The sequence below is a fragment of the Belonocnema kinseyi genome, chromosome 3 (genome assembly GCF_010883055.1).
Source record: "Belonocnema kinseyi isolate 2016_QV_RU_SX_M_011 chromosome 3, B_treatae_v1, whole genome shotgun sequence".
In the NCBI taxonomy this organism is placed as follows: Eukaryota; Metazoa; Arthropoda; class Insecta; order Hymenoptera; family Cynipidae; genus Belonocnema; species Belonocnema kinseyi.
Window position 1 is genome coordinate 122094858 of NC_046659.1, and position 12287 is coordinate 122107144.

The window sequence follows — 12287 nt, forward strand, 5'->3', positions numbered from 1 at the left end:
TCAAAAAAGATATTTTCATAATTAAGTATCACTTTATCAATAAAGTCAAGTAATTTTAATACCAAATTATCCATGGAAAATAAATAATCCGTAATTAATTTCTTTAAATGAAAGGTGAATTCAAAAGGCACTTTTATATCCTGATTTTACAAAAATAGAAGGAAATAAATTCACAAAAAATTGAATTAAAAATAGCTTAAATTTTTTGAGGGGCAAGAATATAAAATTTATTTTTTGAGTATTATATTGTCAAGGTATATAATTTCGCATCTATTAACTCAAGGTTTCATCAAAATGCAATTATCAGTTTCAGAAATATCTATATTTCCAAAACATCTAACCCCAAAATTTAATATAGCGTAACTTTCATAATTTTAAAAATTATTTTAGTTTTCATGATTCTTTATTATATAGTAATAGACTTAGAACTTTTTCAAAATTTTAGTTACTATAAACGTTAGAATTTTTAAACCCTAAATTTCTAGCAATACTAAAACAATCTAAAATTGGTACTCTTTAATTATAAGTGAAATAGAACTTGAATTTATCGGATTTAAATTTCCTCTAAGGCAAAAATTAGAAACTTTCTTTGAAATTCTAATTTCTATAAATATGATGATTTTTAAACCTCCTTTTTTGTTGCGATCATCAAAGAATAGCAAAATTATAATCTTTTATTTTGAACTGGATAAATCTTGCCTTAATATGATTTCAATTTAGTATAAAGTTAAAAATTTTAAATATTTTTTGACATTTTATTCCCTATAAGAATCAGAATTTTTAAATCCAATTACACTCTTTTTTATGCAACGGTACATCAAAAAACTTTCTATTTTTAATTTTGAATTAAATACAATTTGTTATCAGATTTATATTAACTGCAAGGAAAAAAAATCAAAAAAATTAGTTTGAAATTTTAGTTTTTATAAGAATGAGAATTTGGAAAACCCCATTTTCTTTTTATTACAATATTTTAAAAAAAATTGTAATCTCTTATTTCAATCTAAATAAAAACTTGACTTAATCTGATTAATATTTATTATATGGGAAAAAATTTAAAACGTGTTCTGAAATGTCAGTTCCTCTTAGAATAAGAATTTTGAAAACCCTATAATATTTTTTTACAATGAAAAATAAAATAAAATTTATGATATTTAATTTAGTATAAGGAAAATATTTGTAACTTTTATTCAAATTTTTAAGACCTATTAAATTCAAATTTTGAAAACACGATGCTTCTTTTTTTGCAGTGTAAAAACAAGAGAAAATTTGTAATCTTTAATTTTGATATTTTATCTAACTATAACTTGACGTAAACTGATTTTAATTTAGTATGAAGAAAAGGATTGAAAAAAATTCTTTGAAATTATAATTTATATACAAATTTTCAATTTTAAAACCCCCGCACTTTTTTCTTCATTTCAAAAACAAAACAAAAAATGTGTAATCCTTAATTTTGAACTAAATAAAGCTAAAATTATTCTGATTGAAATCTAGTACAAATCAAAATATCGTAAACATTCTTTGAAAATATATTTTCTGTAGAAATGAAAATCTTAAAAATCCAATTATAGACTTTCTGACAATCCTAAAACAAAGAAAAATGTGATGCTTATATTTTGACTAAATAAAACTTGACCTTATCTGTTTTTAATTTAATATAGGGAAAACAATTGGAAACTTTCTTTGAAAGTTTAATTTCCATAAGAGTGGAAATTTTGAAAATCCCACAGTCTCTTTTTTTGGAATGTTAAAACACCGGCAAATCTTAAATCTTAAATTTTTAACTAAACCAAAACTGATTTTATCTTATTCAGACTTAGTATAAGAAAGAAAATTAAAAACTTCCCTTGAAATTTCAGTTTCCATAAGAATGAGATTTTCGAAAATCCCATACTTTTTTTCCAATGCTAAAACAGCAGAAAATTTGTAACCTTTAATTTCGAACTTAATAAAACTTAAATTAATGTGCTTTAAATGTAGTATAAGAAAAGAACTGGAAACTTTGTGGCATAAATATTTGATAAAGTTATAAATATTTAAATGTATCCTCCATTAAAAAGACAATTTTATTTGAAGTGATCACTTTTTCTCATATAGTTCAACAGATATTTAAAATGCATGACTTTTTTAATTTAAATTACAAACCGATTTTAATCTTTTTCTTCCAGACCTCGTGATTCCCCGATAAACAAACGAAATGTGTTTACTTACAGCAATCTCATTATCCACCTACTTTGCATTAAGTTATAGAAAGAAATGACATTAGTCAGAAGTCAGATTTAAAAGTAGAAGTACTTACCAAGTAATTAGCTGGTATTTCAAAAGCCACCCTTTGCTCCCCTTTCGGGACGTAAACAGGTTCAGCAGGTCGATCGAAAAGGTAGAGAATTGAGGAATTATCAGCCATAGTGTAGATCGATTTGTTTCTCACGGCAGCTAAATATTTCAAGAGTTTGATATGTCGATGCAGAACGAATGAACTAAGGAAACTTGAATGCGGAAATCAAGAATTGAGGATTTGAAAATTTAATAAGCAAAATACAGCACCTGGAGAAAATCGTTTGGATAAGGATGTAGAGAAGAATTGCACGTACCTCCTATAGATACCAGAACAAGTAATGGTAGAGGCCAGGGTTTCATTTCGAATTTATAAGGGAGTTTACAGGATACAGTGGTTTCTCGATAAAGCTCCAACGGAGACAAACACTCTCCACAAATTCCGGCTATTGTCTTCTTTTTCTTTAGCCAGACTTACGCCAACCTTTAATAGCAGCAACGGATGTTTTTTTATACTACGACTTTTTCAACCGCAGCACTTCTAAAATTTTAAATACTTTTTATCTTTCTTTAAAATAAATAATGAGATAAGGAGCCGAGGGGCTACTCACTACGAAATCTGGAAATCTTAAAACTGTGAATGCAGTTATGTGTATTAAATTTGTGTAGAGACTTCCAAGATTTCATTGAGATTTCCGGGAGTTCCGAGACTTCCGACTCTGCTCGCGATCAGAACTCACATGGGATTCTACAGACTCAGCTAAGCTCGGCGGCTTTTGGTCTACACCATCTCATATCTGCTCAAACTTAGCAAAAGATTTCCATTATTTAGCACGAATTCTGGATTGCTAAGAGATTTCCAAGAGTTCCTCTAAGAATTTTCTTAAGATTTTCCGCGCAGAAATCTACGATTGTTTTGTGGGTAGCCCCTCGTAAGTGGTCGTCCATAAACTATGATTGTTAACCCGGTAAGGAGATCCCCTTGTGAAGAAATTTTTGCAAAAAAAAAATACAAAATGCTTTAAACTATTTTTACAGAAATCGATAAATAAATGTAATAAATTTAAACCAAAATTACAGAAAAGAACCACTCTTTTCTATTATTAAGACGAATTTTGTTCTTTCTTTGTATTTTTTGCAAATTCCTGTATTTCATTGAAGTCCTAATTTCCTACAATAAGTTATAACTACAAGAATCTACAGGAATATTGGAATAAGATAATTTTAAATTAGGATGGATCTACGATCGCTATTGCAAAAAAGCTTCTTTGTTAAAACATTAATAGTATGGTAAAATATCAAAATACTATTAGAAATCATTTTTGTTGAATAATGAAAAAAAAAACTTAAATCTGAAGTTCTTTTTTTCTTAATATTTGTAAGGATGAAAAAAGAACATCTTTTTGGCTACAAAATAAAAATTTATCTTTTAAGCAATAATTACAGTCGCTCACTGAAATTAAAAGATTCAAACTCTAGTAGATAAAAATTTGTTCATCTGAAGTTATAAAAACTTAACTGCAAATTAGAACACTCAAAGTGGAATACTATTTATTTTAAATATTCATTCGAAATACCAAATTTAAGCTTAAAAATTTTCGATTCAATCGCCTCATAATCCATGTATATAAAATAGCAACTTTTAACACTTTTCAATTGAAATTTTTGTAATTAACAGTCGTTAAAATGCAAAAGTGCAAAATTTTTTAATACATACATTTTACAGTTCAAACATTTAAAAAAATAGAAATGCACGATACATAATTTTCAATACTATAAATCGAAGAATGAATCTAGAAGTTTAACCTTGTCTGAAATTATATAATTATATATGAATTGAAACTCTTCTATAGCGACAATGTTGGGGGTTACGGTAGGTGGAAACGGACTCATTATAGCCCATTTGCGCTTTCGTTCGTTTATGCCTGGGTGCTCGCTTGAATGAAAACTTCATATCCCGCGCAGCTCCTGTTACACCTACGTGAGGTACGGCGTCCATTCTCGAAAGGGCTATAGAAGGGAGGGCTATTGAAGGGTCTTACTGTAATTTTTTTATATCTTTTTAAATATTAATTTAAAAATTTGTTTAAAATATTCATTTAAACTTGTCCAGGAATATCATAAAAAAATTTTATTATCTTGAAACTCGAAATTTCTTACCATCTTTCGAAATTCCGGGATAATTAGACAAATTTTCCTAAAATCTTCCAGACTCATTTTTGAAAATCTTTTGAAATATTCTGTTGAAATTAAAAATTGTACATATTTTAGTTTTCTAGGAACTTTTATATAATATTTTTATTATTTTGAACACTTAAAAATACTTTTAGGCTTCTAAATTTTTTGTTCGAAAGCTTGAAAAATCTACATTTTGATTTAAATGATTCAAAAACTTTTCTAAAATTCATCTTTTTGGTTTAAAATTTAACTATTTTGTTAAAAATTCATATTTTTATTGAATTTAACTTATTTTAATAAATATCAAAATCATTCTTGGTTGAATTATCGTCAACTACACTCGTGTTTGGAATTCATCTTTATAGTGGATAATTTAACCAGTTTCTATTTAGCCAAAAATTCGTCTTCTTGGATTGAATTTAGCTGCTTTTTATATCAAATAAAAATCTTTTCTTATTTAAAATATCAACTATTACATTTCTCGTTTAGAATTATTTTTTTTTTATTGCAAAGTCAATTGTTTTGTAGAATATTAGCCTTTTTGGCTTGAAAATACAACAATTTTGTTGTGAATAAAACTATCTTGTTGAAAATTAACTTTTTTGTTACAAAAATTTATTTTGGGGTTTGAATTTCAATTGTTTTGCAGAAAACACCTATTTATTTCAAATTTATCTCTTCATAAAGGCCATCTTTTTGGCAAGAAGTTCAGCTATTCGGTAGAACATTTTTCATAAAAAATGCATAGTCATCTTTTTCGCAGTGGACTAAACTATTTGGTTAAAATGTCTTCTTTTTAGATTTAATTTGAATGGTATAAAATTAGTTTTTTCTATTTAAAAGTCTCCTTTGATTAAAAATTACTATCTTGTTTAAAGTTCATCTTTGTAGGTTTTAAATTCGAATAGTTTTTTACTCATCCTTTTTGTTCGAAAATTCGTGCTTTGCGATTGAAAATTAATCCTCAATGATAGAAAAGTTATTTTTCTTAGTAGAAGATTCATTTTGTTTTCTTTATTTTGATTTAAGATTTTAATCTTGTTTCTTCAAAATGCCAAACATTACTTCTTTTGTGTAGAATTTATTTTTTTGTTTAAGAACTCAACTGAACTTGGTTAAAAAATTTGTTTGTAGACAACCACTACAACGCAATAATTTTTTATTTATAAATAATTGTTGAATAATAATAATAATTTTGTGTAGAGTGAAATATCTGATTCATTATTGAAATGTACGTTTTTGGTCCAGGATACGATTTTGCTTACAATTACTAAGCGATTTAAATATTAAATTTATTTTAAAAAAAAGTAATAGAATCCCGGACAGTATTTAAGAGTGACAGTATGGATCTATATAACCAACAAACTGGTCATTTTTCACGGGAAATAATAAGCATTTTATAAAATAATAATTACCATTTAAGGATGAAACAAAAGCCTACCCGCAAGCTGAAATGCTGCTGAATTTAAGTAAAAAAAGTTTGAGTAAAACAAGTTATACAGGTTCGAAAAAATCAATGTGTAAGTTGACATTCTCAAAGTTGCACTGACCTAAATTTGAGTATGCTTCACTGTGGATTGCGATAAGGAGTTTAATACTTAGTTAAAATTAAAACAAAATATGCTTTCGAGCTATTAAACATCGAGGAAACCGACAAAGACCTTTCAAGATTAAAATTTTACAGGTTTTCAAAATCGGATTTGCATTGCAATTAGAAATCAAATTTTTAGTATTTTGAAAACATAAAAATATTAAATTACAAGGTTGTACTTTGATAAGTGTTAATAAAACATACATTGATTCTCATAATTTATTTTTGGTTTTACAATGTTGTCACTTATAAGAGTATTGATCAAAATTAAAAATTAAAAATTGAATTTGGTATCAAACGTACAGTGACATTGAAAAACATTCATATTTTAAATCGTTTAATTTCTAAATTGAATAAATTATTTATTTTTATAATTGTACTTATACATTATGTCTTCCTTTACAAATCATTATTATCACTTAAATTTTTATTGCAAAAACGAGATTCATTAACTTCTTCAACTAAACTCGAACTGTTGATGGATTTTCGTATCACAGTGAAAAAAATTGTATATAACACTTACAATTAGCCAGATTTTTAATTAAACTTTAATAATTCCTGAGACGTATTAATTAAATTTTCAACAACAACAAAAACAATACATATATCAAAGGAAAATATAATATATTCCTTTAATCCTACAAAAATCAACAAAAGGTACTTGATCATGCAGGAAAAATTGAAGTCAAAAGTTCAGATGGCCCAATTACAAATGTGAGTTTTCTAAAAGCATCTAGTTTCTTAAAAAAAATTACTTGCACAATAACTAATTTCAGCCGGCTTTTTTCTAGAAATAATAAGAGATGTAAGCTTTATGTTGGAGAAAAAAAGTTAATAAATAATTTTTTGTCCCTTTAATCAATAAAATTTCACGGTGTTAAATTTAAACTTTGAACCTTACAATTTTAATTTAATTCAATTTAATTTTAATAAAACAAATTTTGATTCGTGATTTGAATTGTTGAATTTTTATGCATAAATAACAGTTGAAAAATTATTCATTTTTTTAATCGAGTAAGTTTAATTATTAGATAGCTACAAGTTTTGAAAGTATTGAGAAATAATCGAGAAGTTGAAAAGATTTTAAAAAATTTTGACAAAATGTAGATTTTTGAAGGTTAGGAATAAAAAAATTAGAAGATTTTTAAACATTTTCAAATGTTATATCTGTTTGCAAATTTCATTCTAAGATAATATTTTAAAAGATTTCTAACGTTGGCAAAAAATAGTCTGCGAGATTTTATGGCAATTTTTATAAAGATATATAGAGGTTTTTGAAAATTTTCAAAAACTATTTAAAATTATTAGGAATTAAAAAAAAATGGTTAAGAAAATAAAGATTTTTAAAGCTTTTTAAATTAAATGTCGATCTTTTACCTGGGAAAGTTTTGAATGATTTTTTATACAAAACGAAATAATTCTGAACGAATATTTAAAGAGATTTAAAAACAAGTTCTAAATTGTAAATAAAAATAATTAAACAGTTTTTCATTTGTAACAACTTGAAAAAAATAATTTAGCTTCTATTATAAAAAGTGTTTAGTTAATGGAAAAATTTTAATCTCTAATTTATTTAATTTAAAATTGTTTGACATTATATCATATTAAAAATTTACAAATTTTTTAATTAATTTTTTGCTTTAGAGTGTACAATTTAAAAATGTTTAAAAGAATTATTTTATAATTTAAAGGAATTTAATTTAAAGTGTTTAATTAAAAAGTTTTAATAATTTAAAAAAGTTTTGAACTGGCTAGTGACCAGATATTTTATTCCTCGATTATAATGGCCACCCTGTTAAAAGATCTCTGAAATTTTTTAGAAAGAAACGAAATTTCTATATTTGTTTACCTGAAATTCCAAAAATTAGAGCGTCAGTAGCAACACGAAAGGTCCCATTGTTTGGAAAAAATCTAAAAACAAATTTTGTTCAGAAAAACTTGAGACGTTTGCACTTTTATTTTCTATATTTGCATGCATGAAACCTCGAACACGAATGAGTCCCGTAAAACCGGAAATTTCTTATATACAGTAAGGCCAAATTCACAGTCGGACTCGCACTCACGCTTTCTTATGACTGCTATGAAATTGATTTTAATGTATAAGATCGAATCCTGGGGATATCCCGAAAACAAATATTTCAAAGTGGGCGGTACTGGAAAAATCCGCAGTGTGGTTCAATAGAATTATAAATTGGAATAGAGAATATTGTACTCTAATAATGGTTTGAAAGTTAAATTTCGAAAAACTCTTTAAAAACATAAACTGAAAAAAGGTAACTTGTGTAATAGATATTTTACTGGCACATTCGTGTCTTTCAATAATTATGTCACCATATTGAATTCGATATACTCATTAAATGTGAAACCATCGATGACATAATTGTTACAAAATACGTTTGTGCAAACCATCAACCACCCACGACTCTTCCGAAATAGATAAAACGAATGAGTCTTAAAGCTGATATAATGAAATTGTATGCAATAAAAAAAATAATATTAGTAAGTCTCTCTTCGCGTATTAGTTTAACTAGGTATGACCTGAACACGAGCTTGAACATTTTTTGCATTTTTTTATTTTTAATAGGATATCATCATTTATTGCTGTAATACGAAAAACAACAGTCGATTAAAACACCAGCGACATTGTAATTTAGCATTGGATATAAGAGAAAGTTAATTAAGAATCAAAATATTATTTCTTAACGAAAAAAGGTATTTTTAAAATTATTTTTATACATTTCTTATTTTTGATAATTATTATTATTTATCTGAACTACCTGAGCCTATGTATTCTACCGCGCGCATTAAGCAACTGAACTATCGAACCATTTGAATCTTGATTACAAAATCTTGGCCAAGTATTTTGAGGCAGCATCGTATAATGTAAGCAAAAATAACTTTTAAACTAAAAGTTGTTGAAAATCTTTAAAGGGGTTAAATATAATATTATTATTTAGAAAGAATTCTAAATTAAATAATTTGTAAATTGAATTTTGTATAAAAAGATCTTCTCATTTTGCTCTGCTGGGAGAGAAAGGAGATCTTTTTCAGAAAAAATTTAATTAAAAAAATTGTAATTCGTAGCTACATCTAGTATGTAAAAACGTTAAGAAATTCTGCTATTCTTTCATGATAATACAGATTTCTTTTTTAAATTAAATTAAATTTTTTTCATGAAAGCTCGATAGTATTTTTTTAAAATAATTAAAAAGTTTAGAAGCTAATTATAAACAATAAAAAATAAAGAAAAATCAAGTGTAAACATTTTTTTGAAACCTATATGACGAAAAAGATGTTCTTTTATACAAAAAGATGCATAAAACGCACAGTTTGCAATTTATCTAATTATTTTATCATAATTTTTACTCAGTTTTCAAAGCAAGATAACAGTTTTTAAACAATCACTAAAAGCATTCTGGTCTTACCTATCAAAAATGCTTTGCTAAAAATAAAAAATCATAATTTCCAAGAAAATTTTACGAAGTATGAGAAATTTTAGAAAGCAAAATTGTTCAACTCAAAAAAATTAAAATTTTTTTTAGAACTTTCTTTTAGATATATGATTAAAATTGTTACGATATTGTACGTAGATTTTGTTTTAGTCGTTAAAATAATATTAAAAATTAAAAAGTTTAATTTTTGGAAAAACAATACAAGATAAGAAGAAAATTAATAAACAAAACTTGTTCAACCAAGAGAAATCTACCAATTTGTGGCTGATGATTGTTTGATAGGACGCGTAGTTTTTGATTTAATCGTAAAAAACAAACATTCTGAAAATTTGTTGGAAAATCGGCACAAGATATTAAAAAATGAATAGACAAAAGTTGTTCAGCAAAAAATTATTTAATAAGACTGAAAACAAAATAAGATTTCCCAATCAAACAAAGGTGAAATTTGTCTAAAATCGCATCAAAAATTTTGCCCGGATTTACACGTAATTAAACATTTATAATTTTAATATTATTTTTGAGTGAAATAGAAATTAAATATTCAAAAATAGTTTAAATGCTACTAAAAACAAATATTAAAATTTAAATAAAAGAAGTTTTTCATTATAATAATATTCATATTTAAAATTAGGATAATTAATCAAAAAATTGTATATAAAATGCTAAACGTTGAAAAAACTAATGTATTCCCTGGAATTTTAGTATAAATATATATTTTTACTTCATTGACATAACTGTAGGAGCCAGCTGCAATAGAAAAATATTTGAATATAAGGAAAAATCACAAAAATTGCCAGCAGCAAGTATTTATCCCAGACCTTCCACTTACCATACAAATCCGGAGCACTCCAGTTTGATCTAACCAGCTGTCGAAAGAACTTCGCATCGCTGTTTATGTTAGATAGTATCCTATTACTAAGGGAAGTATGTGTCCAAACAGTATTCAGAAGGGTATAGGTTAACACTGTTAGTTTGTATAAATTAATTTTTTCTCTTTACAGAGTAAACATGATATACTGAACCAAACTTTCTCAGGATCCTTTTCGAATGATGTTACCTGAATATCGCTGGTGCAGCTTTTAATAAATTTCCAAGGACAATTTCCCCTTAACGTCCTTAGCCTTTTCTCACAAGTTTCCCCAAAACAAGTCATGACACCTCAATATACTTGAAAAAATAAATTCTTCAATGAATCTACATTATCATCAGATAATAACAGAAATTCTTAACGTCTTTTCAGACTAGATGGAGCTATGAATTAAGATTGTTATTAATAAAAAATTTTGCTGCTTCGCTGGGAATCAAACCACACAACTTCCGATTGCTGGTCGGGTAATTTTCTCTTTGATGACTAAAGAAAGCTAAGGAGGAATCCTTTTTCAACGATGCAAGCAATATTTTGTCTAGGTGATGTTAAGAATTTATGTTATCCTCTAATGATAATACAGATTCTCCTTGGTAAATTTAAATAAGTAACACCTGGAAAAATAATGCGTGTATTTCTGAAAAAGGATTCTTCTTACGATTTCTCAAGTAGCTTAAGGGAAAAGCACGCGATCGGCAATCGGAAGTCCTGTGGTTCTATTCCCAGCGTAGCGACGAAAGTAGATTATTTTTTAGAAAATATTTAATTAAAAAAATTAATTGACTGTTTATGCTTTTAAAATTATGCTCAGAATTCGACTGTTTGCCTAATGGCGCCCCTGTCTCAGCTGGACATCATTTTCCGGCCAAGCCTGCTTCTCCTGCCAATCCTACTCCTCATGCCAGGCCCAGGTATTCTCATGCCAGGCATATAGCTCTATCTACTAGGCTTGCTTCTATATTAAGTTACTTGAATATCGTCTTGACCATCTTCAATTAATTCGGCTTACTCCCTCTTATGATACGCACCGGGTATTCGAACTTTAAAGATACAGTTTCGAAAAAATAAGACAATTGATCTACTCACAGAGCTAGAACATATATACATAGTCGCAACAAAGGATGGGCTTGAATAAGCATGGAAAGCGGCAGAATTAACATACACGAAACTCTCGCTTCCAGTACCCCCGTTTTCAGTCTTTCTAGAACTGCTAATTAGAGAGCATATTGCACAATATGCTTTCGATCACCCCGAATTTAGTCCAAGACTATTTGAAGGTAACTATTAAAAAATGCAGAATAACAGATTTTAAAACACTAAGATTTCTAAGAAATTTGTAAACGGGTCATAAGATTTATTAACTGATCAATTATTGTAAGTAAAATATGTTTTAAAAAATTCTTATTCTCGTAAATTTACTGTTCTCACGGATTCTAATTTTTTTCGCAGTAACTGGAGATCCTAATTGCTTCCATAAGTTGGAACAGCTTTTCATTTGTTGATGCGTACAAAATAACTCTTTTCTGATATGCTCTTTTTATTTGAATATTGTTAGTCAAATATTGCTTAATTTTAAATCGTAATATTTTTCCAATCCTCAATAAAAGATTGTTCATGCCACAAAAACTTACATATGTTTGATTAATAATATTAAAATCATTGAATTTTGAACGTCAAGAAATTGTTTAGTATTACGAAAACAAAAACGTTGAATTTCAGAAGCTATTAGTTTGAAATTTTCTGAACAACAATAAAGTAGGTATTTATTGCGAATAAACAAATTTAGAACAAACAAATGCACTAGCGGGAATTATGAAAAAAAAAACAAATATCAAAATATAAGCTTTCAATAGATAAAAATTAATCATAGATAGTAAATATGAGTTGTTCGCGAGAAGTTTGTTCTTAGCAGAAGAATTAT

General features: G+C 26.8%; 1 protein-coding gene across 5 annotated transcripts in view; it reads right to left on the reverse strand.

Annotated features, from left to right (window-relative positions):
- LOC117169006 (phenoloxidase 1) overlaps positions 1 to 8039 on the reverse strand; it is a 42837-nt gene extending 34798 nt beyond the window's left edge. Inside the window, exons 1-4 of one of the 5 annotated variants that reach the window (XM_033355051.1) lie at positions 7899 to 8039; positions 2892 to 3261; positions 2598 to 2801; positions 2303 to 2439 (exon numbers count right to left, since the gene is read on the reverse strand). In XM_033355051.1, the coding sequence (XP_033210942.1) occupies positions 2303 to 2439; positions 2598 to 2643 (183 nt within the window). In that variant the 5' untranslated portion in view covers positions 2644 to 2801; positions 2892 to 3261; positions 7899 to 8039. Of the gene's footprint in view, positions 1 to 2302; positions 2440 to 2550; positions 2822 to 2891; positions 3262 to 7898 lie in introns of those variants that run through there. The other 4 variants (XM_033355049.1, XM_033355052.1, XM_033355050.1 and 1 more) reach the window with 4 other exon arrangements.
- Positions 8040 to 12287: the final 4248 nt, after the last annotated feature.